This window comes from Balaenoptera physalus, assembly GCF_965194825.1.
Source record: "Balaenoptera physalus genome assembly, chromosome: 13".
NCBI classification, from domain to species: domain Eukaryota; kingdom Metazoa; phylum Chordata; class Mammalia; order Artiodactyla; family Balaenopteridae; genus Balaenoptera; species Balaenoptera physalus.
The window spans coordinates 21,097,246-21,124,861 of record NC_138892.1 but is presented as its reverse complement, the minus strand read 5'-3'; the positions used below and the strand labels follow the sequence as shown (position 1 = coordinate 21,124,861).

General features: G+C 38.6%; 1 protein-coding gene across 7 annotated transcripts in view; it reads left to right on the top strand.

The window, feature by feature from the left end:
- Positions 1 to 27,616, top strand: part of ANO4 (anoctamin 4) — a 458,290-nt gene that overhangs the window by 224,830 nt on the left and 205,844 nt on the right. For 6 of the 7 annotated variants that reach the window (XM_082419367.1, XM_082419364.1, XM_082419365.1 and 3 more), the window contains 2 exons: positions 6,493 to 6,684; positions 26,022 to 26,126. In XM_082419367.1, the coding sequence (XP_082275493.1) occupies positions 6,493 to 6,684; positions 26,022 to 26,126 (297 nt within the window). The remainder of the gene's footprint in view (positions 1 to 6,492; positions 6,685 to 26,021; positions 26,127 to 27,616) is intronic. The other variant, XM_082419366.1, reaches the window with a different exon arrangement.

Here is a 27,616-nt window from a genome sequence, read left to right as displayed (position 1 = left end):
AACATAGGAGCACGTCAATACATAAGGCAACTGCTAACCGCTATAAAAGAGGAAATCAACAGTAAAACAATAATTGTGGGGGATTTTAACACCTCACTTACACCAATGGACAGATCATCCAAAATGAAAATAAATAAGGAAACAGAAACTTTAAATGACACAATAGACCAGATAGATTTAATTGATACTTACAGGACATTCCATCTGAAAACAGCAGACTACACTCTCTTCTCAAGTGCACATGGAACATTCTCCAGGATAGATCACATCTTGGGTCACACATCAAGCATCGGTAAATTTAAGAAAATTGAAATCATATCAAGCATCTTTTCTGACCACAATGCTATGAGATTAGAAATAAATTACAGGGGAAAAAATGTAAAAACCACAAACACATGGAGGCTAAACAATACATTACTAAATAACCAAGAGATCACTGAAGAAATCAAAGAGGAGATCAAAAAATACCTAGAGACAAATGACAATGAACACATGACGATCCAAAACCTATGGGATGCAGTGAAAGCAGTTCTAAGAGGGAAGTTTATAGCAATACAATCCTACCTCAAGAAACAAGAAAAATCTCAAATAAACAACCTAACCTTATACCTAAAGCAACTAGAGAAAGAAGAACAAACAAAACCCAAAGTTAGTAGAAGGAAAGAAATCATAAAGATCAGATCAGAAATAAATGAAATAGAAACAAAGAAAACAATATAAAAGATCAATAAAACTAAAAGCTCGTTCTTTGAGAAGATAAACAAAGTTGATAAACCACTAGCCAGACTCATCAGGAAAGAGAGGGAGAGGACCCAAATCAATAAAATTAGAAATGAAAAAGGAGAAGTTACAATGGACACCGCAGAAACACAAAGCATCCTAAGAGACTACTACAAGCAACTCTATGCCAATAAAATGGATAACCTGGAAGAAATGGACAAATTCTTAGAAAGGTATAACCTTCCAAGACTGAACCAGGAAGAAATAGAAAATATGAAGAGACCAATCACAAGTAATGAAATTGAAACTGTGATTAAAAATCTTCCAACAAACAAAAGTCCAGGACCAGATGGCTTCACAGGGGAAGTCTATCAAACATTCAGAGAAGAGCTAACACTCATCCTTCTCAAACTCTTCCAAAAAATTGCAGAGGAAGGAACACTCCCAAACTCATTCTACAAGGCCACCATCACCCTGATACCAAAACCAGACAAAGATACTACAAAAAAAGAAAATTACAGACCAATATCACTGATGAATATAGATGCAAAAATCCTCAACAAGATACTAGCAAACAGAATCCATCAACACAGTAAAAGGATCATACACCATGATCAAGTGGGATTTATCCCAGGGATGCAAGGATTTTTCAGTATACACAAATCAATCAGTGTGATACATCATATTAACAAACTGAAGAATAAAAACCATGTGATAATTTCAGTAGATGCAGAAAAAGCTTTTGACAAAATTCAACACCATTTATGATAAAAACTCTCAGAAAGTGGGCATAGAGGGACCTATCTCAACATAATAAAAGCCATATATGACAAACCCACAGCAGACATCATTCTCAATGGTGAAAAACTGAAACCATTTCCTCTAAGGTCCGGCACAAGACAAGGATGTACACTCTTGCCACTATTATCTAACATAGTTTTGGAAGTCCTAGCTGTGGAAATCAGAGAAGAAAAAGAAATAAAAGGAATACAAATTGAAAAGAAGAAGTAAAACTGGTACTCTTTGCAGATGACATGATACTATATGTAGATAATCCTAAATATGCCACCAGAGAACTACTAGAGCTAATCAGTGAATTTGGTAATGTTGCAGGATACAAAATTAATGCACAGAAATCTGTTGCATTCCTATACACTAACAACGAAAGGTCAGAAGAGAAATTAAAGAAACAATCCCATTCACCATTGGAATAAAAAGAGAAAAATACCTAGGAATAAACCTATCTAAGGAGGTAAAAGCCCTGTACTCAGAAAACTTCAAGACACTGATGAAAGAAATCAAAGATGATACAAACAGATGGAGAGATATACCATGTTCTTGGATTGGAAGAATCAATTTTGTGAAAATGACTGTACTACCCAAAGCAATCTACAGATTCAGTACAATCCCTATCGAATTACCAATGACGTTTTTTACAGGAGTAGAACAAAAAATCTAGAAATTTGTATGGAGACACAAAGGCCCTGAATAACCAAACCAATCTTGAGGGAAAAAAACGGATCTGGAGGAATCAGACTCCCTGTCTTCAGACTATACTACAAAGCTACAGTAATCAAGACAATATGGTGCTGGCACAGAAACAGAAATATAGATCAGTGGAACAGGATAGAAAGCCCAGAGAGAAACCCACACACCTATGGTCAACTAATCTATGACAAAGGAGGCAAGGATATACAATGGAGAAAAGACAGTCTCTTCAATAAGCGGTGCTGGGAAAACTGGAGAGCTACATGTAAAAGAGTGAAATTAGAACACTCCCTAACACCATACACAAAAATAAATTCAAAATGGATTAAAGTCCTAAATGTAAGACTGAACACTGTAAAACTCTTAAAGGAAAACATAGGAAGAACACTCTTTGACATAAATCACAGCAAGATCTTTTTTGACCCACCTCCTAGAGTAATGGAAATAAAAACAAAAACAAACAAGTGGGACCTAATGAAACTTAAAAGCTTTTGTGCAGCAAAGGAAACTATAAACAAGATGAAAAGACAACCCTCAGAATGGGAGAAAATATTTGCTAACAAATCAACGGACAAAGGATTAATCTCCAAAATATATAAACAGCTCATGCAGCTCAATATTAAAACAAACCCAACCCAATCAAAAAATGGGAAGAGACCTAAATAGACATTTCTTCAAAGAAGACATACAGATGGCCAAGAAGTACATGAAAAGCTGCTCAACATCACTAATTATTACAAAAATGCAAATCAAAGCTCTAATGAGGTATCACCTCACACTGGTTAGAATGGGCATCATTAGAAAATCTACCAACAACAAATGCTGGAGAGGGTGTGGAGAAAAGGGAACCCTCGTGCACTGTTGGTAGGAATGTAAATTGATACAGCCACTATGGAGAACAGTATGGAGGTTCCTTAAAAAACTAAAAATAGAATTACCATATGATCCCGCAATCCCGCTACTGGGCACATACCCAGAGAAAACCATAATTCAAAAAGGCACATGCACCCCAATGTTCATTGCAGCACTATTTACAATAGCCAGGTCATGGAAACAACCTAAATGCCCATTGACAGACGAATGGATAAAGAAGAGGTGGTACATATATACAATGGAATATTACTCCACTGTAAAAAAGAATGAAATTGAGTCATTTACAGAGATGTGGATGGACATAGAGGGTGTCATGCATAGTGAAGTAAGTCAGAAGGAGAAAACATATATCGTATATTAATGCATATATGTGGACTCTAGAAAAATGGTACAGATGAACTAGTTTGCAAGGCAGAAATAGAGACACAGATGTAGAGAACAAATGTATGGACACCAAGGGGGGAAAGTCGGGGAGTGGTGGTGGTGGGATGAATTGGGAGATTGGCATTGACATATATACACTAATATGTATAAAATAAATAACTAATAAGAACCCGCTGTATAAAAAAAATAATTTAAAACATTTTAAAAAAAGAAATGTTTTTGGGAGAGCCTTCTATTTCATGTATGCAGACTGAGACTGCATGTACCATCTGATGTTGACTTCAGGTATCCCTCCCAGCCCCTTCATATGTCATCTGAAAATCTGTGTGCATTCTTCTGGAGCCTTTTTTTGTTTTTGGCTGCACCTCGAAGCTTGCAGGATCTTAGATCTTGAACCTGGGCCACTGCAGTGAAAGCGCTGAGTCCTAACCACTGGAACACTAGGGAATTGCCGTCTTCTGAAGTCTTGATGCATCTGTAGACATTTGTTTTGCACCTTTCTGGAAATGTGGAGCATAGCATGGTAGCAGGGAGCACGGCAGAGTGGAGGAATGCCAGGCTGATGCTGTAGTGCCAGTCGTGCCCCTAGAGAGACACCTACGAGCAGGGCTCATACTTGCTGAGGCAGCTGAGCGTCAGAGCAGGGCGGGCAGTGTGAGGGGAAGGGGCCAGTCTGTCTCCCAAGGGGCCAGCTAGCATGGCAGGTCTCACCAGGGTGAATCTCCCACGAACAAGTCTCAGGCTCACAGCTTGTGGGCTTAGAAACCGGATCATGGGGGCGGAGTATACTAAGTAATTTTTGAGGAGGTGGATGTGTGGAAACCCAGGGTGCCAGTTTGGAAACCCAGGGTGCCAGTTTGTTAATCCACACCGAGAACCCTGTCTGCCGGGGAGGTGGGAATACTCGTGTGATTTATCTCTCCCTGCCCTGGAAGCCACATCCTAATCCGAAGTTTGGTGAGCGTTGTCAGAGTGAGAGCAGTTAAGTGGATAAAGGAGAGAAAAGTTGCCTGTCAGTGCCGTCTGGCTCTGCATTTGGAAATTTTGAACTTTGAGCCTGTTGCCTGGATGGGCACTGCCTGGGTTTGTCTCTCTTACATGTTTTGTTTACTGTTGTTGTTTGTATTGTTATTGTCTTTTCCTTGGCTGACCAAACCTCATTCTGATTTGAATCATCCTTTCTTAAAATTCCTTAGAACTTACCAATTGGCCCAGGTCACATCCTGCCCCACCCCAACCTTGGGAAAATTTAACTCTTCATACCTCTGACATGACCCATGATTGCTGATTTATAATTTACCTCTGAGCAGGTTTTTAATTTCCTTCATTTCTGGGTTTGTAGTAGACGTCTCACTGGGTCCTTCCAGTACTGATAATCTGTAAGCCGATTGTTTTACCCTGCCATTGCACAGTTTCCTCATCTGTGTAAGCTACCAGATGAATTAGCTAACCGCTAAGGTAACTTCCAACGCTAAATTTCTACCTTCAAGTTTCAAGAGATTTTCCTCTTTTTTTTTTTACTGAAGTATAGTTGATTTACAATATTAGTTTCAGGTGTACAGCATAAGTGATTCAGTGTTTTTAGCTTATACTCTATCAAAAGATATTACAAGATAATGGCTATAATTCCCTTTGCTTTACAATACATTCTTGTTCTTATCTATCTTACACATAGTAGTTTGTATCTCTTAATCCCATACCCCTAACATTCCCCTCCCCACTTCCTTCTCCCAACTGGTAACCCCTCTAAAAAATAATACAAAGGAACATATATAGCAAAACAGAAACAGACTCATAGAGATTTTCCTTTTAATGAAAAAATTTTGTGATTTGGTGAAGCTTAGCTTTCCTTCATCAGATGGCATGATTCCTTAACAAGTCCCCCTGGCTGGTTGGCATCAAATAAGACTAACACCTTTCCTTGGCTTTTTTTAAAGAACAAATCTGGATTCAGTCCACCATGAGTTTGAATTGCAGCTCTGTCCTCACATGCTTCTTTGGAAAAATCATATAACCTTTCATATTTTACTTGAGGCTTCTAAAATGATTTTCTAATTCTCTTTTCCATCAGTCATTTATGAACTGGAATTCTTCTGTAGTGAAGAACTTTGTCTTATCAACTATTTGGCTTAAGTATGGTTAGTAAAGGAAAGGCAGGATAAATGCTTTCTTCTTTCCTTTTATTTATCATTTTCTTAATAATGAATTGGTATTTTATCAACCTCCAGCGGTGATATGAGTGTTTTTATCTTTTGAGCTCAGAATTTTAAAATATAGTTTGTATGTATCAGCAGATGTAATCCATATCTATATAATCGATATAAGTTAATACAATCAATATTGTTTCTGATGAAATTGACATGAAGTCTGGGATTTGCTTTAAACTACTCTGGCACCTAAAAAGCAAACCGACAGCAAAGGAAGTGGAATAGGTGAATATTGGAAAGTTTTTTTTTCAGCTTTTTGGGAAGACCTTTATTTAGTGAAGCTGGGTGGTAGGTACATCGAGTCCATTGTACTATTCTTTTCACTTTTAGTATGGTTGAAATTTTCCCAGATAAAATAGCTCTAAAAACGTACATAATTTTAAGGTTATCAGAGGTGTAAATCTGAGTTCAGTCTTTAACTCTGGCCTATACGTGAATACCGTGGGAAAAAATTCTTCAATGTTTATTGAAATGCCAGATATCACAACAGTTTCTAATTCTCATGCCCCTGACGACAGCATGCCAATTATGTGCATATCTTCCAGGACTTTGGAAGAATTTTAGTATTTAACTTTATTGGATCTGTTTATAGAACTCTTGTCACAATAACTGAGGCTGTCCAATTTTGAATGAAACAATGTTCAGGAAATAATGTAATGTGCAAATCAATTGGTATCACAGTTCTTATATTACTAGCATCCCTTAAGAATTTGAAACAAGGTTACTTAATGCTCTCTGGATTTTATGCCAGAAAATAATTTGGCATTTTAGCCATTCTGCACTGATTTCTTCAATATAATGGTGCTATTTCTTATTCCAGGTTTAAGTTTATCTATTCATGGGGCTGAAAAGCGTTTGCAAATCCACCAACGGCGAAGTGTGGCGAGCCGCCCAGGGTCACGTCGCCTGCCTGTGGTCAGGCATTCCTCACTCCCACCAGGCAGAAGGTCAATAAAAATGGAGGCAAAGTCTTCTGGAATCACTAATGGGAAAACCAAAGTCTTCCACCCAGGTAATGCATGGGGAAGGGTCAACAGGGACCTGTGTTAGCAACAGGCTGACACAGCCTGCATTATATTTTTATTGTCTAACTCTTCCATGCTTCCAGTTAAGCTTGCTTTTTAAAAAGAGTCTTGGTTTTTTTTTTCTCTCTCTCTTCACTTCAGTCAGTGGTCAATGTCACCAAGACCAATAGGAGGGAAGAGAGCTTGATGTGTCAGAAGAGGTTAAGGCAACATTCCACTTACAGTGGGAGAATCTAAATGAAAAATTTCAGTGAATAAACTTGCTCAGTTCAAAAAAGTTTATTGTATAATAAAATAATACAGAGATTTGGCCAGTTTCTTGATAATTTGCTCTAAGACAGGTCAGGGAAAAAGTCAAGCTGAAAATGTCCACTTTGAAGCCTCAGTTATGTGGCTTGACTTGCCTGTATTTCCTCCTCAGGTGAAGGGAGAAGACTAAAGTCATATGAAGTTTCAAGGCTCTGAGAAGCATCTGTGATCTCTTAAATATGTTAAAATGAGTGTATATCAAAGTTGGTAATTACAACTAAAAGTATTTGGGTGAGAGGCTCATTTAAGTATTCATTCGTTCATTCATTCAACAAAGGTATTGAGTGCATAGTATATGCCAGGCATTGTTTTGGGTGCTGAGGAAAAACAAGTGAACACTGTCTTTCTGACTCACAGGAACATCAAATTGTGAGGAAATTCTGAAGTCACTTAGTATAAGTCTCACCCAATCCTGATTTCTCTGTGTAATGTCCTTGCAGGTGGCCACCCAACCTCAACTAAAGTCAAGTTTCCTTCTCTAGACCTGTCATCTTCTTTCTCTCAGCTGATAACCTTGTTTCCTAACCTCATGGAGAAACCCACAAGCCACTGGGCCTGAATGACTGCAGGTCCCTTACCCTGCATCTCCACGTATATCTCTGTTTACTCCCATCCTTCACCCTTTTCCTCTGGTTTTCAAAAGATGAGGGTCTTCCCACTGTCCTTGACCAAGCTTTCACCTGTATCCTTCACCAGTGGCCTTGGCCACCCTTTTCCTCTCTTGGACCTTGCCCTTTCCCCTCATTCTGTGAAGAAGGCTAAAACTTCTCTCGTTCTAATCATCTTCATTTGACACTGCATCCTTTTCTCTCTTCCACCACTTCTCCCTTCCCTTCTGAGCCAGACTTCTGAAAGAGTAATCTGCTTGGCTTGGCTCTACTCTCTGCCTTCCCAGCCACTCTTCAACCCAACACCGTCGGGTTTCTGCCTCCTCCTCTCCATCATGGCGGTTCTTGAGGCCCTTAGTGACCCCCTTTTACCATAATGTGGTGAGTAGCAGACTCTTCTGATGCACCCGACCCGAATGGACCACGACTTCTTCCCAAAGCACTTCTCTGACTTCCATGATGGCCTTCTTTCTTGGTTCTCATCTCACATCTCTCAGAGGTAACTCTTGACCTTCTCCCAACCTCCAGCATCTCTCTCATCCTCTTGCCTCCTGTCATAGTGTATCCTTTACACCAAAGGCAGAATGATTCATTTCCACCCCTGATCGTGCTGTTCATCTTGCTTGTCATACTCATTCTAGGGCAAAGGCCAAACCTCTTAGCATGTTAAAAACAAACGCCCATCATGATCTAGCCCCTAGTGCTTCTCATCCTTTCTTTTCCCCCCTTCTGCCCTAAACTTTATACTCTAATGTATCAGCTGGGGCTCAACCAGAAAAGCAGAGCCAGTAGAAGATTTATACTAGAAATTTATTAAAAAGAATTGACTTACATGATTGTGAGGGCTGTCTAGGCCGGTCTGAAATCCATAGGGCAGGCTGTTAGGAAGGGCAGGCTGGTACTCTTGGGCACAGTGGAGGTCGCTGTCCACAGGTGGAATTTCTTCTTCAGGACAGCCTTAGCTCTGGTTTTAAGACCTTTCGGCTGATTGAATCAGCACCCCAACCCCCTTGTCTAGGCTAATCTCCCTTATTTAAAGTAACCGATCCTGGACTTGTAAAACGCCTTCACAGCAGCATCCGGATTAGTGTTCACTGAGTAACTGGGGACTCTAGTCCAGCCAAGTTGGCACATCAACTAGACCATGACGTCTGATCAGACTGACTTGCTTTCAGCTCTCCAGACACGTGATGCTGTGTCATATCTCTCAACCTTTGCTCATGCTGCTCTCTCTAGGATACCCTGGTTTTGCTCCATAATCTTTTTTTTTTTTTTATAATTCCAATTTTTTTTTTATTTTTTAAATATTTATTTATTTTTGCCTGTGTTGGGTCTTCGTTTCTGTGCGAGGGCTTTCTCTAGTTGCGGCAAGCTGGGGCCACTCTTCATCGCGGTGCGCGGGCCTCTCACTATTGTGGCCTCTCTTGTTGCGGAGCATGGGCTCCAGACGCGCAGGCTCAGTAGTTGTGGCTCACGGGCATAGTTGCTCCGTGGCATGTGGGATCTTCCCGGACCAGGGCTCGAACCTGTGTCCCCTGCATTGGCAGGCAGATTCTCAACCACTGCACCACCAGGGAAGCCCGCTCCATAATCTTTTAATATTTTGAAATTGTCTGTCTCTCCACCATAAGGTCTTTAAAGGCATGGATTCTGGGATATTTATCTTGTACCTCCATTAAATAATTTGTAGGGTAGGACTGAGCTGACCCTTCATTAGCTGTTTTTTAGACTATTATTATAGAGTTCCTTAAATTTTTTTCTAGGTTTATTAGGGTATAATTGACAAATTACAATCACATTCTAATTGCTCTACCTGCCTTTCAGCAAATATTTATTGAGGGTCAATTTGGTTGCCAAGCATTCTTCAAGTACTTGGAATACATCAGTGAATGAAACAAAGATCCCTGCCCCTGGAGAGTTAACATATTATATGAGGGAGATAGGTAATATATAAACATAATAAATAGTGTTTAGGAAGAAGATAAATATTATGGATAAAAGAAAAAGTAGGGGAAATCAGGTGGTAGGGTGGCATGTTGCAATTTTAAATAAGGTGGTCAGCATGTAGGCCACATTGTGGAGAAGATGTGTGATCAAGGACCAGAAGGAGCTGAGAGAGCCACTTAGATGGCAAGTTCATCCCAGCAGAGGGGTAGCCAGTTGACAGGCCCTACGATAGGAATGAGTCTGGCAGTTTGAGGAAAAGCACAGAGACCCCTGAGCTTAGAGTGAGAAGGAAACATCAGCTCAGTGAGGTCAGAGGGACCAGATGGGGCAGGACCTTGCAGGCCATGTAAGGACTTTGAGCCTTATATGAAATGGGAGCTTTTAAGGGGTTTTGAGCAGAAGAATCCCATGATCTGACTTATTTTTTAACAGGATCACTTTAGCTATTATTTGAGGATAGACTATAGGGGTAGACGGTAAAAGGAGGAAGGTCAGATAGGAAGCCACCATAATAATCAAGTCGAGACATGATGGTAGCTCTTACTAAGGGTAGAAAAAGGCACATGAAAAGTGTTAAACATCACTAATTATTAGAGAAATGCAAATCAAAACTACAATGAGGTGTCACCTCACACCAGTCAGAATGGCCTTCATCAAAAACTCTACAAGCAATAAATGCTGGAGAGGGTGTGGAGAAAAGGAAACCCTCTTGCACTGTTGGTGGGAATGTAAATTGATACAGCCACTATGGAGAACAGTATGGAGGTTCCTTAAAAAACTAAAAATAGAATTACCATATGATCCAGCAATCCCGCTACTGGGCACATACCCAGAGAAAACCATAATTCAAAAAGGCACATGCATGCAAGCACTATTTACAATAGCCAGGACATGGAAGCAACCTAAGTGTCCGTCGACAGATGAATGAATAAAGAAGATGTGGTACATATATATACAATGGAATATTACTTAGCCATAAAAAGGAACAAAACTGGGTCATTTGTAGAGATGTGGATGGACCTAGAGACTATTATACAGAGTGAAGTAAGTCAGAAAGAGAAAAAAAAATTGTATTTTAACACATATATGTGGAATCTAAAAAAATGGTATAGATGATCTTATTTGCAAAGCAGAAATAGAGACACAGACGTAGAGAACAAACATATGGATACCAAGGGGGGAGTGGGATGAATTGGGAGATGGGGATTGACATATATACAATATTGATACTATGTATAAAATAGATAACTAATGAGAACCTACTGTAAAGCACAGGGAACTCTACTCAGTGCTCTGCAGTGACCTAAACGGGAAGGAACTCCAAAAAAGAGGGGATATATGTATACCTATAGCTGATTCACTTTGCTGTACAGTAAAAACTAACCCAACATTGTAAAGCAACTATACTCCAATAAAAATTTAAAAATAAAATAAAGTTGGGCCACAGAGTTTCAATGGATTAGATGTGGGATAAGAGAGAAAGGAGAGCTAAGTATGACTATATAGTTTTTGACTTGAGTAAATGGGTTTGGTATCAACTGAGATGGAGAAGGCTGAAGGCAAAGCGGACTTAGTGGATTTGAGGGCAGAAGTGGGGTCAAGATCGGAAGTCTGTGGGCAACTGGAGAGATCACGTGGGTGGTGGGATAAACATATTTGGAGTTTGAGAGACTGGTCTGGGAAGGAGATATAAAATCAACTCTTGTTGACAAGTAAATGACAAATAAATCATCTTTAAAGCCGCGAAAGGGAAAGAGATGACCAGATGGAGAAGGGGGAGAGGATTAAGGGCTAAAATCTGGCACACCCCAATAGTAAAGGTCAGAGCACGAACCACCAGCAAACAAGGCCGAGAAAGAATGGCCAGCAAGGCTGGAGAGAAACCAGAAATTACATGTCTTGGAAGTTAAATAAAGAAAAGTTTATCACAAAGAGAGGAGTGATTATCTAGGTTAAATGTTGCTGAAAGTCAAGTAAGATGAGAAATAAGAATTGGCCGTTGATTTTAGTAAAGTGGAGATCGATGGTGATTTTGAGAACAGCTTTGGTGAAGTGGTGGGGATGAAACTCTGATTAAAGTGTGTCTCAGACAGAATGGAAGCATATGAATTGGATACTGAGAATATAGACAACTTTTTAAAAGTAGTTTTGCTGTGAAAGGTAGCAAAGAAATAGAGTAGCCGCTGGGGGAGAAGCGAGGTCAAGAGAGTTTCTTTGCAAAATAGCAAATCTCCAGCAGATAACTGGCGTTGGGGAGAGGGAATAATTCGTGATGTGAGGATTGGTGAGAGAAATGAGAGCCGTTTGCACAATAGAATCATGAACAGTTTATCTGTGATAACAGATGGGAAGGGAGAGTGTGTAGATGTTGGCAATGTGAGGAGGGTCTGAGAAGTTCTTTTCCCGCTGTTTCAGTTTTATCTGCAATGTGGTAAGGAAGGTCATAACTGAGAACGAGAAGGGAGTCAGATTGATTGAGAGGATGGTAGGATGGTGTAAACGGTGGAATATGGTTGCTGACCCACATTAAATGGCTATTTGAGGTTCATGGTCATGAAATTAAACTAGGACTAGTTATCATGGTTGTGTGTTTTTCTTTAACCTTGTTTAGCTACGTGAATGAAAACAAAGACTATATCAATATATAGAGTTATATTTAGTCAGGGTGTTGATTTTGCCAAGGAATTAGGAAAAGAGAGAGAGAGAGGGAATCAAAGGTGCACTAGAGAGAATGATGATAACAGTCGATCATGTGTTTTAAGCTTAGTACAGAGGGGAGTGAAGACATCCGGAGGGGGGAGTGAGTTTCAGTGGAAAGTTGATAGGATCACTTGGTTGGAGGTCCAAGAGGGGATTAAAGGGTACTGAGGTTAGGACAGGGGAAGAAGAGCTGAAAAGATAAGAGGTGGTAGTGAAAGAGTGGAATGCAGGGCACTGCTACTAAGAAGGGTGTTGCTGTTGTTAGTAATGATGAGGTTGAGGTTAGAGTATGAACTTAGTGAGTGTAACATGATGGAGGGCAAGATCAGTGGAGGAAAGTATTCTCAGAATGAGAGGCCGGGGTTTGGGAAGGATCATCTACCTAGATATTGAAATTGAATTGAATAGTTCTGGGAGAGTGACAATAAGTCAGGAGGTAACCTCATCAGGAAATGAGGGAGCATGATCTGGAAGGCAGCAGGTGGGTGCAGTGATGATGGAGAGAAGGTGATATAATAAAACAACCTGAGATTCAAGGCTGGGAGAGTTTAGGAAAGGGGGAAGAACAATGGTCTGAAGGTGACATGAGGACTCAAGGAAGACACCCCCTCCTCCTCCTCCAGATCCTTTGGTGTCAGGGCTGTGGGACAAAAATAGTACCATAGGAAAGAGCCATGGGGAAGCTGTGACCTCTGGGAAGAGCCAGGCTTTCATGAAAGCAAGAAGATGAAGGGACCAATCTGAGAAAAGACTGATGGGAAGAGAATTCTGGAAGGCCCAGTGAGCCCAGTTTTGAAGCCTCTACAGTTTTACCTCTCCCTATTTTTCCTGGCATCTTTTGTACTATGTAACCTGCCTTGTTCTACTTTATCCAGAGCTCTGCACTATTTCTCAAGTAGGCTTTTACTCTTCCATTTCTCTGCTATTATTCAAGCTCCTCGCTCTTTTTGGAATGCCCCTACCTCAATGCATCTCTCTCAAGCCCTTCTCATTCCTCAAAGTGTATCCCAAATCCCCCCTCCTCCCAAAAGCCTTTCTGATCCAACTGGTCAGAACTTGGAAGCCTTATCAAAGGCTGATTATTTGCTGTTTGTCGAAATCTATTGCACTCACTGGGTATAGGTTTGCATTCTGAAGTTATGCAGGGTAAATCTATTCTTCTTTCAGTGATGATCTTTTAGTTGTTCAAAAACTCATGTTGAGCTATTTGCCAACTGAAACATTTTCTAGTTCCTTCGATGCTTCCTTCAACAGCATGGTTTTCACCTTCTTTACCATCCTACCCACTCCACTCTTAGAAAAAGTCTTATTTCATTACTGCATCTTTGGAAATACAGTGCCCAGAATTATATAGAATATTCTGTTTGTGTTTGACCCAGGCAGAGAAGAGTCAGTCTTTGACATCCTTTACTGATACTAATGTAATAAACATTTGAAGAAATGTTAAGATATTTCCTAATGGTGTGATGTCAGCATATCTTGTCACTGCTCTTACCTTAAAAAACACATCACTACATTTATCTATCATAATTTTATCATCGATTCTTGAACCCTACTTGCATTGGCTATTGGTTGAAAATATAAATAAAACCAATTCTTTAGCATAATTATAGTTAAGAAAAATCATATTAAACAAATTATGATTAGAAACCTGTTTTTGAAAATATATGTATTTAAAACTCACATTATTAAGATAGATGTGACTTGAATTCCATCCTTTTATTTTTACTGTACTTTTACTAATGCATCATAGTTCTCTGTTGGGAGATTATAGAAGAGCTCTCAAACCGAGTTTCTTATTTGCAGTGAATCATAGATCTTAGAAGCAGCATGTGCATTTTAGTCAGAGTGAGGCCTATTAAATCGTCCATCTACTTTTTACAAAGTTAATAATCTCGATTCCCAAAGCACTTTCTAAAAGCCCACTCAGACTGGTTGATAAGTATGAAAAGAAAGAACAAGAAAATCTTGTAGATCTTCTGTGCCATCAACCCTGAACAATTTCAGTTCATTTATTCCCCTTTGAGTTTACAAACATTTCTGAGTGCCTACTATGTCCTAACAAATATTTATTTGGAGGGTACTTCATTGGGGCTGGAATGGTGTAGAACTCTATTGTACATGGACCTTGGGGAGCTCACAGTTATGTCCAGAAAGACCATCAGTCAGGGCTCTTTGGTTATAAAAAACTGAAACCAATTATTTAATCCGAGAAAAGAAGGAATTTAAATTTGAAGGATATGGATGGAAAGGCTGGAGAACTGGCCTTGGTAAAGGAACAGATACCAAGAAAAGGACTATTTGACTTTCTGGCATAAATGAACCCTTACCATTTTTCTTGGTTTTTGCATCATCTGGCTCAGTTTTTGAAGACCTGGAAGAGATTCTATCAGCCATGTGCCTTTCCCTTGTTTGGGCAGAGAGTGATGAGAGATAAAAGGATAGGACAGAGGAGGCCTCCCTCTTCAGCTTTTATAATAGGAGGATAGGACCCCTTGATTTCTCCTCCCGCCCAGGCTGCACACAGTAAGGGAAAGACATTTCCCCAAAAGGAAATAGAGGTGACGTTAGAAAAGGGAAATGTATATGGAAGAATATCCACTACAGGGACCTGTACTTAACCTGCTATAATAGAATTCATTGTATTAAGGGCTAGAATAGAGATATAAATACAATTATGGAAACATTATTACTAGGGAAAAGATATAAGAAGGATTCTACAGATTGGACTTTGAAGGTCAGCTAAGACATCAACAGGAAGATGGAGGGATGGCCATTCAGATATAGGAAAGAGTGTAATAATAGTGCACTATAGTGGTGATCAGTGCAAGCTTTGTTGTTAGATGTTTTAAACCCACATATGTTCCCTAATAGCTATGCAGACTTGGGCAAATGACTTAATTTCTCTGAATCTTTTTCCTCATCAGCAAAATGAGAATATTAATACCTATCTCACAGTGTTAGGGTCGCCAGATGAAACACAGGACTCACAGTTAAATTTCAGATAAACAACAAATACCTTTTGGTGTAAGAATGTCTCATGAATTGCATGGGGCAGACTTATCATAAAAAATTATTAGTTTATTTGAAATTCAAATTACCTGGGCACCCTGTATTTTCATGTGTTATATCTGGCAACCGTATGTGGCATTGTTATGCCAGATAAATTCATTCATGTAAAATGCTCTATACGATCCTTGCACAGTAAGGTGACAGGAGCAAAGGATCATTTTTGTTGTCACCATCATCATAGACAAAATTCACAAGCCTGAAAGTGCTTATGTCCCAGAATCATTTCTCACTCGGTCCTTGAAGCATAGAGCAGTTTCCCAGTTAACTTGAGCCAGGTTAACAATTAAGACGGTTTCCCTTTATGCTGCACTGACGCAGGAGCTGTTCACCTTCATCTTGTATTTGTATGGTTTCTCTTTCCTTCTGATTGTTTCAGATGTTTCTCTTGTGTATTGATTTCATTTTGACCTTATCTTTTAGCCGCTCGTAATTAATGAATAGTACTCCACTTTATAGGCCAATAATAAAAGTATTAAATGGCACCAGGCTTGGAACTGTCATTTAAGGGTCAAGAACAGAGTCAACTGAAGCACTGATTGCGAATTTTTGAATTTGAAAGTGTAAAGCTTAGTGAGTATGGGTCACATTATCCCAGTTTAATGACTGTGCCACGCAAAGTAGAATTAGAAGCTTTGTGAAATCTAAAATATTTCTTCTATTTCTTTTCCTTTATATGATAGGCCCATCATATAGTCCTAGAGAAATGCCATTAGTCACAGAATTTGTCCTTTATTCTCTTCTAGAGTTGGTAAAATGATGTTTTGCTGATACATTTCATTATTTTCCCAAGTAATTTCTAACACAATTCCTTTTATCTCCCTTTAAAAGCCTAAGCAGCCCTTTCCCCTTTTATGCAAGATTATTTTTCACTTATATAGATATGTATTTAAATGCTGGGACAAGTTGATTTCACAGGAGAGAAACTTTAGGATTTTGTTGTTTCCAGTGAGCTAGAACGACATGTATACATGTCGTCTGTATACTGTCGTCTCATGCTATCTGTATACAGACGGTACTAAATGTTTGACAATAATAAAATTACAGCTCCCCTTAAGTACTCTACCATATTCCCAACCTCAAAAACTGTTAAGCTATTTGCATTCATTATTTCATTTAATTCCATAATATCCTCATGCTGTCAGCCTTATTTTATGGTTGGGGAAACTAAGGCACAGAGAAGGTTTAAGTAACTTGCCCCAAAACATGCGGCCAGTAAGTGGCGGAGGCAGGATTCCAACTCCGGTGGTTTGATTCTCTCATTACCTTCTTCAAACAACTTGGTAGCAATATTTCTAGCAAGTTTGTATGCCAAAGCTTTGGAAAATTGAAAGCCCTGTAATAGTTCAGCCCGTAGCATAAGAAGACTATATTGAGGAAGGGACCGGTTAGATTCCACTGAAAACACATAGTCACCGTAACCAGTTATTTCTTTCTATATCAGTGATGCTCTACTTTGTAGCATCATTTTTGTTCTACTCTGCATTAGACCTTTGTTTTTTCATCTTCCCTTTTTCTAATTCCAGTATTATGTCAAGGCCTGGTCTCAAATTAGGGAAACAGAATTAACTCAGCAAGTACCTTTCACATTCCGTTTAACATAAGTACCAGAGGCTGTGGGAAGAAGGAGAGAAAAGGAGCAATTAAGCAGAGATTTGAAAAAAGAAAGACAGCGAAGAAAGACTTGTGTGTTGGCTGACTTGTTTCTAGTTCTGCCAAGATGAGAGTCAAGATTCAACTTATTCTTTAGGGAAAAAAAGTAAACGTATGGCTAATCTTGACCACAGTAATAATCATGATACCATCACCTTACGTTAGATGATGGTCCATTGTCTCTAAAGGGCTTCCACAAATATTTCTCCTGCATCTCACTGAGTTCTCACAGTGGTGCGTGAGGCAGAATTAGCCCTGCTAATTACTATGCCTCAGGAAATGAAATTGCTTGACGAAAAGTACAAAATTAGTCATTGATGGACCCTAGCTAAAACCTATGTCTTTAGTTTCTTACGAGTGTTTTTTCCCACTGAGCCAATTTTTTTTCCTTGAGAGTGAAAATAGTTGAGTGTGAAATTTAGTGTTTTCTCATCACCTTATCCGGAAACAGACATTTTACTGAGAATTGTGCCTGAAACTTCTTTATTGAACCTGAGGAATCTGGCTACTCTTCTTGAATGAATCAGAAGCTTGGATGAAAATATATATTTATTTTTCTATTTGTGAAACGGATTTTTGGTGTGGCTGGAAGATAAGATCTTCCACATGGCTTTGAGAATATGTGGGAGAAAAAGTATAAGAGCTACTTTGGACCTCTGTTTTATTTCTCATTGCCTTGAAGGTGAATGTGGTATCTTTCTAAACTATGGTTTAGAAATAACACTAATCATCCCTCATTTGACTCTCTTCCTCTTTAAGTGGTTTTTTGTAAAATGTGTGATGTGAGTTTAGTAAATAGAGGGGTGCTTAGGAAAAGAAGCTATTTTGAGCCTTGAAATGTGGGCATTGGGATGGATCTGTGCTCCTTGCTATCATTTGCTGAGTAACAAAATTGAGTTTTCTAAAAATACATACCAAATTCTTCCCTTAGAAATGTTCACTTTTTCCCCTTTGCTGAGGGACATATGCACATATTTTGACCTATGTAGTGTATTTAGAAATACCTTTCTGAAGAATCTTTTCACAACCATTTGAATATACAAAGTGAATAAAGAAAAGCTACAGAAAAGGCATCCACAAAGGCAACTATTTCTGGAAAGAGTATTGTGTTTTAATGGAATTTAGAATTGCATCTTCTGCCCAAGTCTATTTCAAATAACTTTATATTTAAGAAGCTTGGAGAGATTTAAGTAACTACTAACTCAAGATCATATGACTATAACTAGTGGCCTGAGCCCTAACCCTAAACTAAGTTCTTAATCATGGTAGATAGACGGTTAATCGTAAGCTTCTGCTCTACTTACTTAATTCCCTGAGTTAGAGATAAGAGGCCGATGCACAAGATGGACAGAGCCCTGGCTCTCAAGAGGCTTGTTGTCTTGCAAGGCCATTCTCTTTCATACATTCATCTCAGGCCCTTCTGAAGATTTACTGTGCAAGTTAAAAGAGTAAACAACATTATAGTGATGCTGAAAGTATCATGGTTTCTACTCTGTAACCCCTCCTAATCCTGAGTTTCTCTCTTCCCTTCCTCGGCAAGAGTCACTGTTGTCATAGCAACAGACCTCAGCATCTGGAAGATTGGAAGACCCCCATGGAGCCCTGCCTACACTCCCACACAAATCCTTCCTGCCATTTAAAGCTTTGCAGCTCTGGTTTCCAGGCCCTCTTTGGAACTCTTAATGCAGACATTCTTTATAATTTAGGAGATCACTATCTTGCCAATCCTGGGAAACATAGAAGTAATTTTGTTGAAGGTCAGCCATTACTGGCTGAAGCAGTGGGATTATTATTTCCATTTTAGACCTGAGAAACATCCACCTGCTGTTAGCTAAATGTGGTACTCCAGTAAGGACCCAGTCCAGAATTGGGCCCTTAGAACTACTCAGTGTTAATCATTTGAAGAAATGTCTTTAGCTTTTATAGTGACGAGTGTGGGTGAATCAATCTGTGTATTCCTGCTAATACAAAGCCGAGCTTTCTTCTGTAAAAGAATGATCTTGCAATGTCACTAGATTTATAGTTAAGCACCACTAATATGAAAGAGTGGGATTTGTGTGTCTTTTTACAGTAGCACGTATGAAGCATCTTCTGTTGTGAAGGTTTTTTAGTTTACAATACACTAAATAGAGTTTGGTAAGCACTATAAATGAAGTTAAGAAACACAGATGGAAAGTTTTTCCAGAACCAGTGAAATATCCCACAAGTTAATCTAGGGTTTCCAATGTCAGATCCTCCAGAAGAATTGGGTTCATTTCCCCGCTTCCTTCCTAGAAGATTTATTGTGGACACTGGCTGATATAGGGGAAGTCTGAAAAGAAGACAGACTATACCTCCCTCCCTTCTTAATATTATTCTCCATCTTAACACTGTCATAGGAACACTGAATTCATTCATGGGGAATTGAAAACACACTCCCAGTTTCAAAAATGATGTCTTTGCAGCCTATTAAGTCCAAAAATATTACATGTGAGGGTTCATTTTAGATATTTATATCACGTGTTGAAATATCACTGCTCTCTATTCTGTAAAAAATGCTGCGTTTGAGGATTTGTGTTAACTATACCTCTCTGGACAGGAACTACCAATTTTATTTGCAGAATATAAATTGAATGTAGACAGAAGCTTAGACAGAGCATCATTTATTATGAGGTAGTCATCGAAAATACCATTTGTCCCCTTTAGCTTACTTTACAGGGTCCTCCATCTTTTGTGTTTCATGGGGAAGTTAAGATTTGATTTGTCACACTTTCCTTTACTTGTTTCAATGTGGAGTAACTATTCCAAATCCAAATTACAGGATTTTTTTTTTTACTAAATTGTTTTTATTTAGTATAGGTCCTAAACCTGGAATTGGCCCTCATTTTGCAGAGAAGGAATATATCACTTAAAATTTTTAGTGGATCATGATGGCTTAACACCATGAACCAAATTATTTACATATGTGTAAATTATAATTTTTAAAAGAGCTCAAAAAATTGTCTTTTCATTTTATAAATGAGAAAAATGAGGTTCATTATTTAATGGCTTAGGAACACATAAAAATGGAATTTAAATCCAGGTCAGTGTAGTGTCAAAATATGCTTTTTATATCATTTTGTGTTAATTTGCAAATATAAGATCATCTGTATTTGATTGAACAAAAAAACTGAATTTTAAGTAATTTATTTAAAGCCACTATACTAAGGCAATATATAGAAGAATTATATTGATAATAATGATTTGATGGGTGAGTGGGGGGCAAGGGGGAGTGGCAGTAATAGTAAGTTATATTGTCTTATATCATAGCAGAAAACTATGTAACATATATTTGATCCTTAAACAATGGCGGGGAGGCGGTTAATCTGCGTATAATATATAGTTGGCTCTCCCAGTCAGTGGTTCCTCCCCATCAGCGGATTCAACCACATGCACTCTTAAGTACTGTACTATTTACTCTTGAAAAATAGTCCTGTATAAGTGGACCTATGCAGTTCAAACCCGAGTTGTTCAAGGGTCAACTGTATAAAATTGATCAAGAAACAACGAGATACACATATAGAGAGATCTAAAGGAAGTAAAAACAGAAACTCTTAAAAGTGGTTGGACTGAGGAAATAGGATTGCGGTTGAAGAAGGGGTAGAGTTGCCCACTGCTGGTTTTCATTATAAGCTCTTTGGTACTTGAAGGTTTTCTTTATTATTTGACAAATTTTAAAAAGAAGGGAAGGGAAGAGCAAATGTATGATTTAGAATATGCCTTTCATAGTCATCTATAGCAGCGGTCCCCAACCTTTTTGGCACCAGGGACCAGTTTCGTGGAAGACAATGTTTCCACGGACCAGGGTCGGGTGGTTGGTTCAGGGAGTAACGCGAGCAGTGGGGAGCGGCAGATGAAGCTTCTCTCGCTCCCCCGCCACTCACCTCCGAGGTACCAGTCCTCGGCCCAGTGGTTGGGGACCCCTGATCTATAGATAACCTGTCAAGATGTGTTAAAGTTGTGGACTAGAAAGGAAGACTGGGACATTTTCTTAGTCTGTATCTACTGCTGTTGCTAGTAATGTGAATTTGCCGTAAAAGAGCTTTAACCAAGAAACTAATATGTTCAAGGCCTTGTCCTAGGTTCTGTAGGAGACAAAAAGGTGGATGCAGTTTGGTGCCAGGCCTGCATCAAGTTACAATCTAGTCGAAGGTGCTAGAGATGAGGAAGAAATCTAGACAGGGAGGACTAGGAACTCACATTTGTCTGTGTCTTCACGGTGCTAGGTAATTTTGATGGAAAACATGTACTGTAAAAAAAGATAAAATATAGATAGCTATATGGGTTCAGTGGGTGAAAAAGGGTATTTACTTGTTAGAATCAAGAAATGCTTGAACCACAGAGCATTTAGGAGGGGCCTTGAAACTAGAAAGGGATTTCTATAGGCAGAGATGGTTGGGATGGGAGAGGAATCGACATATTTGGTAACTAAGAAATTCATATTTGAAGCTTTTTTTGGTCCCTTTTGTATATAAGGATTTAGCTAAAATCCATGTATGCTAGGTACAAATCTAAAGTGAATTTTTAAGATGTTTGCTCAGCTGAAGAAGTTTTATTGAATGCAAGTGCTGTTATCAAGGTTACTTTTTATCGAAACTACTTTCAATTTTACTCATACTACAAATCACAATTAAGATTTGAATTTAATCACTCCTATCAATCAAGTGTGAGAAAAGCTAAAGGTAAATTTGGAGATCACATGAATTTTGTAGCTATTTTTCATTTTTAAAAATTGTTCAGTAGGTTCTCGACATCTTTAGGAAATCTTTTTAGCTTCCCTCTATAATGTAACTTATTTGTTTCCTTTTCTTGGGATTGCACTTAGTTGCATGTCAATTACTGAGGCCCTTCAGTTTGAAACCATGACACCTTCACTGTCTTGCCTAGTTTTTTCAGAGCTTTGTGTTTTGACATAGTCAGAGACATCCATGACCATAGGAAGAAGTCCAATTCTCAACTTTTAGAAATCACACCAACACTGCAGGATTAACAATGATTAATTAAATATCAAAAGTCCAAAGTAGACACACAACTTCTTGTATATTGAAGTTATTCAGTCTCTTTCACTTGGGCAGTACGTGCTAAAGGTGAAGATTGTCACCTGGACGGATTCATTTGAAAATATCCTTGTCCAGTGATCACTCTCCATTTAGGAAAGTTTACAGAAGTCCTTGTTTTACAGCATCCCCTACTTCGTCATCTTAGACTTTAGTGAATGACTTACTGCCAGAAATTCCAGACCCTTATATTTTATGAAAGTATATTTTCATAAAATACACTTTTTTTACTTTATGAAATACATTTTGTATTTCATAAAATAAATAAATTTTGTATTTCTTCTAGAGCAGAGGAAGAAAAATGCCTTATATTTTAAGGATTCTAAATGCGATCTTAATGTTTACTATGAAGAGAATGTTGCATCTTGCAGTTTAGAGCTATTTGACTTATATAGGTTAAGAATTGTATTAATTTGGAAAAACTTTTATTAAATTAGTTCCTTAATGGTTTAACATCTGTAGTCTTTAAGTCTTGAATCCTGAATTTTAAAAACTTAATATCCTCTACTGCCACAATCTGAATTTTTTTTTAAATTTTTATTTATTTATTTATGGATGTTGGGTCCTCATTTCTGCACGAGGGCTTTCTCTAGTTGCAGCAAGTGGGGGCCACTCTTCATTGCGGCGCGCGGGCCTCTCATTATCGCGGCCTCTCTTGTTGCGGAGCACAGACTCCAGATGCGCAGGCTCAGTAATTGTGGCTCACGGGCCTAGTTGCTCCGCGGCATGTGGGATCTTCCCAGACCAGGGCTCGAACCTGTGTTCCCTGAATTGGCAGGCAGACTCTCAACCACTGCACCACCAGGGAAGCCCCACAATCTGAATTTTTAAATAACTTTAAAATATTTTGCGTATTGTGAAAAACATAGAAAAAATAAAGAATAAAACAGAATATACCCATCATTTCACAGGTGAGAGAACTTCCGTACCTAATGCAGTATTTTCTTCCTTTTCTAGTCATATAAAATGGTGTGGGGCTTCCCTGGTGGTGCAGTGGTTGAGAATCTGCCTGTCAATGCAGGGGACACGGGTTCAAGCCCTAGTCTGGGGAGATCCCACATGCCGCGGAGCAGCTGGGCCCGTGAGCCACAACTACTGAGCCTGCACATCTGGAGCTTGTGCTCCACAACGAGAGAGGCCGCGACAGTGAGAGGCCCGCACGCCGCGATGAAGAGTGGCCCCCACTTGCCGCAACTAGAGAAAGCCCTCGCACAGAAACGAAGACCCAACACAGCCAAAATAAATAAATAAATAAATAAAAAATAAAAAAAAAAATGGTGTGGTTTTTAGTATACTTGAGATATATCTATATATTTATCTGTATCCTTATATCCACTTTCTTCACTTTTTTCTTCCCCACGTTTTTAATATTCTTGAAAGACAGGCTTTGATGACCCGAATGCCTCTTTGTGTTGCTTCTTTTGTGACTTCTTATGCTCCTACCTGTCCTCTAACAAAAAATTTATTAAAAATTATGGAATTTTAGTTATGAAAAGTTACAGTTATTTCATAGTCATCACTACTTCCACATGAATTTATGAACTCTTGTGACAAACAGCAAGTAAATAAATTGGGCTTCTATTTATTAGGCTATTTTAAAAGTCATTTGCTTTTTAGGTTATGTAATGACTTTTGTCCTGGTCCGAAGTCCTGGACTGTTGTTAAGTCCAGTGAAAATTGGTAAATTTTCTTATTTCTAACAGCCTGTGGTTTTGACCGCTTGGGTATGTGTGATTTTAAAGACCAGTTAAGGGCATGGGTTGGTATATCTTTACAACTTAGTAGCTTTTTGGGACAAATTACTACTTCTTACTGCACCTCCTTTTCAAGGTTAGAGTAAAAACTAAATGAGATAATAAAGTACATAGCATGCAGCCTGGCTGAAAAGTGGTATTGAATTTTTTTTTTTCCCCCTGTTGATGTCATTGTGAGGTCTTTGGGTCTTTGGTTATTGAGTGCAACAAAGGTGACTAGCCTTAGTAGAGGTTGAAAAGCATCAAAACTTTTCCCTACCCATTCAAGGTAGCTGGCATGGCGGAGAAAAAAGCAGATAGCCCATTTAAATTCTGGACCAGCAGGAAGACACCTTTGTTCTGTTCCATTGAGAAGCTTAGTCTCACTGATAACTTCAGACCTTGCAATGAGCCAACTGAATGCATGCATTTAAAAATTCACTGCTGTGTCTGCAGTGCTTAACTGTCACTTTAAATGCATGCTGGTCCCAAATAATTGACTCATGGATTCCTTCTCATTATTCAATGGCTGGATAGTTTCTGTAGAAATGCCAGTGTCGCTATAATAAATTATTATGGATGATAATAGTAATGGCTTCCATTTACTGAGTGCTATGACAGCTAAGAGCTTTTCATGCATTATCTCATTTAGTCCTCATGGCTACTCTGTGTGACTGTTACTATCACGCATTTCATGGATGAGGAAACTAAGATCTAGAGATATTCGGTGTCCCCTAGTAAGAATTTGAATGCTGGTTTGTCTGCCTCCCAGAATCTGAGCTTATAGCTTTACTTGTTACTCTCCTGCCTTTGTTTCATAAGTACCGCATATCCTCATAAATTCGTTCCATCTACATTAGTTGAGAGCCTACTCTGTGCTAGACACTGTTCTAAGTGATGGGTTATAGCATGCAGACAAAAGTTCCTGCCCTCCTAAAGCTCACCTTCTATTATAGTTACTTGTGTCCATTCCCCTCCCAGAATGAGTGTTCTTGTAAGATAGTAACTGTGTCTTATTCTTCTTGAGTTTTAGGGATGTAACTGAAATTTTATTCAAGGCTAAGAATAATTCCTGGGCTTATAAAAGAGTTATTTCTACAAAAATTTTGGAAGCTAGAGTGTACCCCATTTTATTTATCAGGCTCTGTGTTTATTTTAGCACTGACGTTTAGCCCTTCCAGACTCATCAGATTGGAGATGTTCTTACTGATTATTTTAAGAAGCATTCAGAGATTTATTATTATTAATGATAAAGCTACTTTTTTTTTTTTAACTTTTGGGTTTATTTATTTATTTATGGCTGTGTTGGGTCTTTGTTTCTGTGCGAGGGCTTTCTCTAGTTGCGGCAAGTGGGGGCCACTCTCCATCACAGCGCGCGGGCCTCTCACTATCGCGGCCTCTCTTGTTGCGGAGCACAGGCTCCAGACGCGCAGGCTCAGTAATTGTGGCTCACGGGCCTAGTTGCTCCGCGGCATGTGGGAACTTCCCAGACCAGGGCTCGAACCTGCGTCCCCTGCATTGGCAGGCAGATTCTCAACCACTGCACCACCAGGGAAGCCCCAAAGCTACTTTTTGATATCTTGGTTTCTTTGACTTCCTTAAATGTTGTATAGGTGTGTGGAGCAGCACCTCTTTCTTTAGAACGCACCAAAAATACATTGGGCAAACCTAGTACAAGGGCCTTAACTACTTCATAGAATAAATTAAAGTATTCTGGTATAATTGAAAAGTAAATGATATAACAGGGGAAGTCCAACTGTGAGAGAAAAAATTGATACAGTTTTTCTGTGATATCAGGAATATTAAATCCTTTCCTTTAAATAAATTATTACCATTTTAAGGAAGATGGCTTCATAAAGTATTAGTGGTGACTGTCCCTTTTTAGCCATGTAGAAGCTGAGAATAATTTTAAATGTCCTTGTGGTGGAGGCTAGCATGTTATATTCTTCACCTAGGAAATCACCCATAAATACTATGAAGTATGTGGTATTTTAATAAAGTAATTGCCTTATTTTTGCCTTGGAAATACAATTAAACCTTTTTGGTCCCATAAGGGGCAAATGGCTAGTAATGTTCCTCATCTTTTAAAAGTCATTTGTCCACGTGGGAGGATCATTGGCAAACCAGCTGGCTGTTCTTTTTAGATTTTGACATTGCTTCTCCTTGGGACCCTGATGCTGGGCTGTCTGATAACCAGTGCAAACTCCATGAATATCTTTCGTTTCTCTAGAAGGAGGTGTGGATTTGCAAAGCTACCAGCTGGATATGCAAATACTACCTGACGGGCCAAAGAGTGATGTGGACTTTTCAGAGATTCTTAATGCAATACAAGAAAGTAAGTTTCACTCCAATTTTAAATTCACCGTGAAAGGAGAAACTGTTATAACACTTGGGAGGGGTAATAAAACTAGAAACCTTAGATGCCAAACTTTAAAATAAAATGATGTCTTAAAAGAGATGCTGTGTAAAATAATTTTGACACCAGAAGAGATGGTTAGTGAAATGCTGGTTTAATTTTTGAAACTGAACCACATAGTTTTGGGGTCTTCGATGAAGCCTAGTGGGAAAACTGTAGAGGGATTATAAATTCTATATATTTAGTATGCTATAATATTTAGTAAGTAAGTGGGTATTATAATTTTTTAGATTCCTTGATTAATCATAATCAAAGAAAAATCTTTAAGAAAACAGAATACTATTCCTTCACTCAGATATCAGTAGTAAGAAGTAAATGTTGACTCAGTAAGCTGAAATCAGGAGAATTTTATTCTCCAAAATGGGTATTGGAGTCATTGATGCTGGGCTGTGACCGAGAAGTAGATTCCTCTTTTCTAAGCATTTTGATTAATCAAGGTTTACTCTTCTTCCACTATTTTATTGTTATACAGTTTTCACTAAGAACTTTATCATAATCAATACATTTGCTCAAGTTAGAGATTTAGCATTGAGGATGGCGATGCAGTATCACATACTAAGTCATCAGCATTCGTGTTTTGTTGTCAGAGCTCTAATTCTAGATAATGTTAGTCTTTTAATATCAAATAGTATTATGTAATATTGGATTTGAAGAGTGTAGACTGGAAGAGCATTGTATAAAGAACTACTGCAATCTTTTGCTACTTTTAGTTTTGTGACATTGCATTTCTATACAATGAAATACATATTTCTAAATTATATTTATATTTCTATATTTTCTGTGAACATTTTAAAGCTTTTTAGTACTATTTATCCCCTTTTGTCATTGTACTACCCTCCTGACCTTATGGGGTAATTACTATGTCCACTTTACAGGTAGGACAGCTCAGGGTGGGAGAAGTTAAGTGCCGACGTAATAAGATAAATAATGCAGACCAGAGTGGAATGGAGAGTCTCTTACCCTTCGTTTAATTCCTTCATGAATGTACTTGGTATAGGGTTTAAACACTGAGGTGAAGGATCCTGGAATTGAAGAAGATGAGGCTACTTCTGAGAGAAATATTTTTAATGAAGACTATAAGAGGACCAACTATTTGTTCTGGGTGGGCAATCCCTTCATACTAGGTTACTGAATAAAAGTGAAAAAATGTCCCCGGGAGAATAAAAATCAAATTAATAGACATTGGAAAGAAATTAACTTTTCATGGAAAGTTATAAAATTGTGTAATTACTTCCTTTGATTTGAAAGATGATAGATTATACTTTGCTGAAAGGATTTTTTTTAATAAATGGTAAAAGCTGGCTTCTATGCAGATATGGGAGATGAACTTCAATTTTTTTAGGGCTGAATGAACTTAGGACGGGAATAAAGAAGCAGACCTACTAGAGAATGGACTTGAGGACACGGGG